The 5,374-nt window shown below is 53.8% G+C and overlaps 1 protein-coding gene across 1 annotated transcript; it reads left to right on the forward strand.

Moving 5' to 3' along the window:
* Positions 1-2,216: 2,216 nt before the first annotated feature.
* LOC127347842 (uncharacterized) lies at positions 2,217-4,444 on the forward strand. Its single transcript, XM_051373990.1, has 3 exons — positions 2,217-2,828; positions 2,969-3,355; positions 3,452-4,444. The coding sequence occupies exons 1-3, from the start codon at positions 2,217-2,219 to the stop codon at positions 4,442-4,444; spliced, it is 1,992 nt and encodes a 663-aa protein (XP_051229950.1).
* The last annotated feature ends 930 nt before the right edge of the window (positions 4,445-5,374 follow it).

Consider the following 5,374-nt stretch of genomic DNA (forward strand, 5'->3'; position numbering starts at 1 on the left):
CGGGAAGGTTTCCAGGAAGAGCCAGTTCTGCAAATGCAATGAGAATGAAAATAGTTAACGATACTTGCATTTGTGAGATCCAATGGAAATGACAAGCTCAAGATCATCACGACTATGACACATCATGGCCATGACAAGCTCAAGGCCCATTATGGTCATGACAATGTCAAGTCATTATGGCCATGAAAATGTCAAGTCCATCATGGAGCTTGAGCTTGTCAAGCTCCATGATGGAATTGACATTGTCATGTCCATCATGCGAATGTGAAGCTCAAGATGACCCTACTCATCGTTGACATGGTTATGCCAAACATGCAACGCTTATGACTAACATGCAACACACATTGTCATCAATCCTATCTACTTTTACATCAATCAGTTCTACATTCACATCAATCGGATCTACAATGTCATCAAACCGATCTACATTCACATCAATCAGACAAGGAAGGGATGGAGAAATCTTACGATAGGGTGGAGAGCAAGCAGGCCTGACGGAGGAGGAGGCCGCACACCGGCGCCGGCATGTGGTCGAGGAGGTCGCACCCCAAATCCAGGTGGAGGCGGAGCCGGAGCAGCGGTCGGACGGTAAGGCGCCGGAGACACGGTCGAAAAGCCTGGCGCGGACGGAGTTCAAGGCTGCCGACGAGTACGCGATCGGCCGAACGGAAGCGGCGCGAAGCCTGCCATTCGGAGCAGCCGGACGCGGCTGGCCCCATGGCATCAGCGCGTGCATCGGGGTGGACGTGAACCCTGGCGGGGGCTCCATGTCCCTGCTGGAGCCTGGTGCACTTGCCGCCATTTCCACCGCCCTCGCCTACGGTAACCCTAGGCAAGGGTGAAAACCCCCCGCCGAGGGATCCGCCGAAGGAATCCCGGCTGCCTGAAGAGCGGCGATGCGCCTTCCCATGCCGGTGGGATTGGTTGCGACCGGCGATGGCCGATTCAACATTGGTACTCAACCGGCATTGATCTGCGCCGCCGAATTGCGGCTGATAGCCTCGTACTCCCGAACGATGGGCGGGAGGGCTTTGTTTGACCTCGTCACCGTCGGGCGGACGACGGGATCCGTCGGCGTTTGGCGGAAGGAGGCGAGGAGGCCATGGGCGGCGGTTGATGCAGCAACGCCTAGTGTGTTAGTGAGGGAGTTGAATGGAGAGAGACAAAGGGAATCAGTGATTGGAAGTAGGGAGCGAGGACCAAGACAACACGGCGTCTCCCGCGCTTCTTCATGCGTGCAACTGTTACACGAGGGCGTGCAAAATCGCACAATAAGGGGACATGCCTGCTGAAAATTGTCGATTCGGGCGTTCCTCCAGGCTTATCCTAAGGGTGCTTTGAGAACCGGTTGCCCCACGACGCGGTCCAGGCAACCAAACGGACCGAAATCTTCTAGACCGATGCGAGCCAAGGGTGTCCAGCCTAACAAATGCGCACTAGATATCTTAAAATCAGCCAAAAACTGTTACAAATACACAAATATCGTCATGGAACACGAAGCACATGACCAATTTTGGCGCTACCGGCCGGCCGACCTTCGTGGTATGGAACTTCTTTTTTGCTGATAGATATTGCTTCTCGGACAAGGCGTTATTTTGCATATGCTTCTTGTTTTTAAATGCTTTTTAAATGTAAAAAATCAATAAAATATGTCACACGTACATCTCAATATTCTTTGTGCTCGCAAAGTTGTCGCCGAAATCCGATATTTTTTGTCATGTGTGTGTAAAAAGACAAAACTTCATGCTAAAAAAGCTTTTCAAAAGACATTTCTTTATTTATTTCACAAATAACACAAAAAAGTTGGCATTCCACGAATTGGCTTGCACACATAGAATGTCGAGATGCACACCGTGGAATTTTTGTTCAGAATTTTTTAACATTCCAAAATTCATTTTCGGCAGCAGAAGCATATGCACCAAAGAATGAAAAGTGAATATATTCGCAGCTTATTCTCCACGTACACACATGTGCATCTCATACGTATAAGCATTGTTATGTGCAGTTCATCGGAAGATTACCTGATAAAGCAATGGCGCAGAGCGCGTGCATGTATATGTAGACAAACATTAGCTGAACGCTAAACCCCGCAGTCGGTCTCCAAAAGACGCCCAGCCTCCCAGCCTCCCAGCCCTAGCCGCCGCCGCCGCCGGTAGCGCCTCCGGGGCAAAGATCCACGGGGCGTCGCGGCGGCGGGGGCCCTTCCTCGTCGACGCATGGTGGACGGCGGCCGGATCTCCCCTCCTCTGAATGACTTCGCTCTAGGGAGAGTGGATATTGCGCGCCTGAATTATGGCATCATTTCTCTCATCCCAAAGGTTAAAGGGGCAGACTCCATCAAACAATATCGACCTATTGCCCTTATTAATGTCATTTTCAAGTTCATAGCGAAAGCTTATGCGACTAGACTGACACCGATAGCTCATAGGACGATAGACAGGAGCCAGACTGCCTTCATCAAAGGGCGCTGTCTGCACGAGGGAGTGCTAGCCCTGCACGAGATTGCTCATGAGTTACGCTGTAAGAAGCTAAAGGGCTTGCTTCTTAAGCTGGACTTCGAGAAAGCATATGACAGGGTGAACTGGGAGTTCCTTCGAGAGGTGCTGCTGAGGAAGGGCTTCTCAGCGGGTGTGGTACACAGGCTGATGCAACTTGTCTCGGGAGGACAGACGGCGATTAACATCAATGGTGAGGTCGGCCCCTATTTTAGGAACGCCAGGGGGGTGCGTCAGGGTGACCCACTCTCACCCATCCTATTCGACTTCATGGTCGATGCATTAGCAGCCATCCTAACCAGGGCTAAAGAAAATGGCCACATCCAAGGAGTGGTGCCACACTTGATCCCCGGGGGGGGGTCACCCATCTACAGTACGCGGATGATACGATGGTTATGATTGAACCCTCACACCTCGGGGTTGCGAACCTGAAACTTCTGCTTCTATGTTTTGAGAACATGTCTGGGTTAAAGATCAACTTTAACAAGAGCGAGGCGGTCGTCACGGGGGTTGATGACACTGAGAAGCTAAGGGTAGCTGACTCGCTGAACTGCAATTTGGGCTCCCTCCCGATGAAGTACCTCGGCCTACCTGTGTCGGATAAGACACTGTCGGTAGCCGAGTGGCACTTCCTGACGGAGAAGGTGGGACATAGGGTTGACCCATGGCAGGGGCTGTTTCTGGCTTCAGCTGGGAGGCTTGAACTGACTAACTCATGCCTCTCGAGCCTCCCGATGTTCGCAATGGGGATTTACCTCCTCCATGAGACGACACACCGGGAAATGAATAAGTCCAGAGCTCGATTCCTATGGGAAGGAGTGGGCAACAAGAGGAAATACCATATGGTTGACTGGGCCACAGTCTGTAAGCCCAGGGAATTCGGGGGATTGGGAGTCATTAACACGCGACTCATGAATATTTCCTTGATGCTTAAATGGATCTGGAAACTCTACCAGGGGGCAGAGGGTCTTTGGGCAGATCTAATTAGAGCCAAGTACCTGGGAGATAATGATCTCTTCTCCCCGCTGGTGCCAACCAAAGGTTCCCAATTTTGGAATGCCATACAAAAGATAAAGTGGTATTTCAAACTGGGAGCAAGACACAAAGTCGCAGACGGGAGGCGCACTTACTTTTGGTTGGACTGGTGGACGGGGAGGGGTCCCCTTAGGGACATGTTCCCTCGCCTCTTCCAGTGCTGCGATAACCCCTTTGCCACGGTGGCGGGGGTGCGGGAGGCCAACGGGTGGCGTATCCGCTTTAGGAGGACTTTTGGTCTCGCGGAAACGGTGGAGTGGGAGAACCTATGCAGGATCTTCGACCTCCACCCTTACTCTGCAGGGGAAGATGAGGTCAAATGGTCCTTGGAGGCATCGGGGGATTTCTCCACCAGGTCCATCTATGGACGACTAACGCAGGGAGCGGTAGTGACCCACTTCAAGGAGGTCTGGAAGACGAGGGTACCACCAAGGATTAAGATCTTCCTGTGGCAACTCATCGGGAGCAAACTGCCATCTGGGGTTCAGGTGGCCAAACGTAATGGTCCTACCAACGGGGCTTGTGCCCTATGTGGGGAACAGGAGGACTGCGACCACATCTTCTTTTCATGTCACCTTGCAAAGCTGATGTGGGCGGGAGCTAGGGAGCTCTTGCACTGCGATTGGAATCCGGCGGGGGCTGGACACTTCATTGGTATCGTCCAGAATCTATCGGGGTCCTTACGTAGGCTAGCCTGGTTCACATTTGCGGCTCAGTGTTGGGCGCTGTGGAACATTAGGAACAAATTAGCTATGGAAGGGAAAACAATTAACAACCCCGCTGATGCTTTCTTCCACATGATTACGTACATGCAGAGGTGGAGGGTCCTTGTAAGGCCAAGGGACCGAGAGATGCTGGACGTGCTGATGGGCGAGCTTAGGGGCCTACAGACGAGACTTCGAGCAGGAGCCTGACACCCGGACGCAGCGGAGGACGATGCTGCCCTATCCTCGATGTTTTCTCTTGGCTAGCCGTATTGGACCTAGTGTGATGTAATTTGGTACTGTAGGGTTCGGATTTTCGTCTCTGTATGGGTTATGGGGCTTGAGGAAGCCGGTGGATGTATCATGTACTTGCTGAACTTCGTGGTTGCCGTATGGCTTTATATATAAAGCCGGGCCGTAGGGCCTTATGTTTAAAAAAAAAAAAATCTCCCCTCCTCGAGCATGGCGGACGCGCAGATGGGATGGGTGGCGGCGGCCTGCGCTGCGCCGCCTTCTCCCGTCGGCTCTCCCATGGTGGATCGGCCGGCGCGGTTGGGATGGGCGGCGGCGGCCTGCGCTGCGCTCCCTCCTCCCGTCGGCTCTCCGCAGCACTCCGGCAGGGGCTGGGGGTGGGCGGCGGCCAGGCCCATGGTCTGCGCCAATTTCCCCCCGCCTCTCGCCGGTGAGTGGAGGCGATCTTGGGCTTCACCCGCGACACGAGGTCGCCCGGGGCAGCAGCCTTGGGTACGATGGTGGAGGTGACCCTCTTCTTCGCCGGAGAGGGTCGGCCTGCGGTTGGTGGTGGTGGATCTATCGATCTATCACCGCGTTCCGGCGGCGAGATGGAGATGCTTGGAAGCCGGCGACGGAGTCGCCGGTGGAGGGTTGGAGTGGCCATCCTGTGATGGTCGCCGATGTGGGGGTCCGACCTGAATAAAGGATGTGGTCCTAGGGTCTCTCTTGCGTGAAGAGGAAGACCTACCGGAGGCCTGAACTCGTGATCTAGCCGGAGTGTTGAGTTTCGGAAGGCTCCGCCGGCGAATGTAACAGTGCTTTGTGCCTAGAGTTTGCTGGATCGGTGGTATTCGGTCGTGCGCACCCATGCTTTTATTCCGACCGATTGGTTCTGGAGGGAGCGGC

The sequence above is a fragment of the Lolium perenne genome, chromosome 4 (genome assembly GCF_019359855.2).
Source record: "Lolium perenne isolate Kyuss_39 chromosome 4, Kyuss_2.0, whole genome shotgun sequence".
NCBI classification, from domain to species: domain Eukaryota; kingdom Viridiplantae; phylum Streptophyta; class Magnoliopsida; order Poales; family Poaceae; genus Lolium; species Lolium perenne.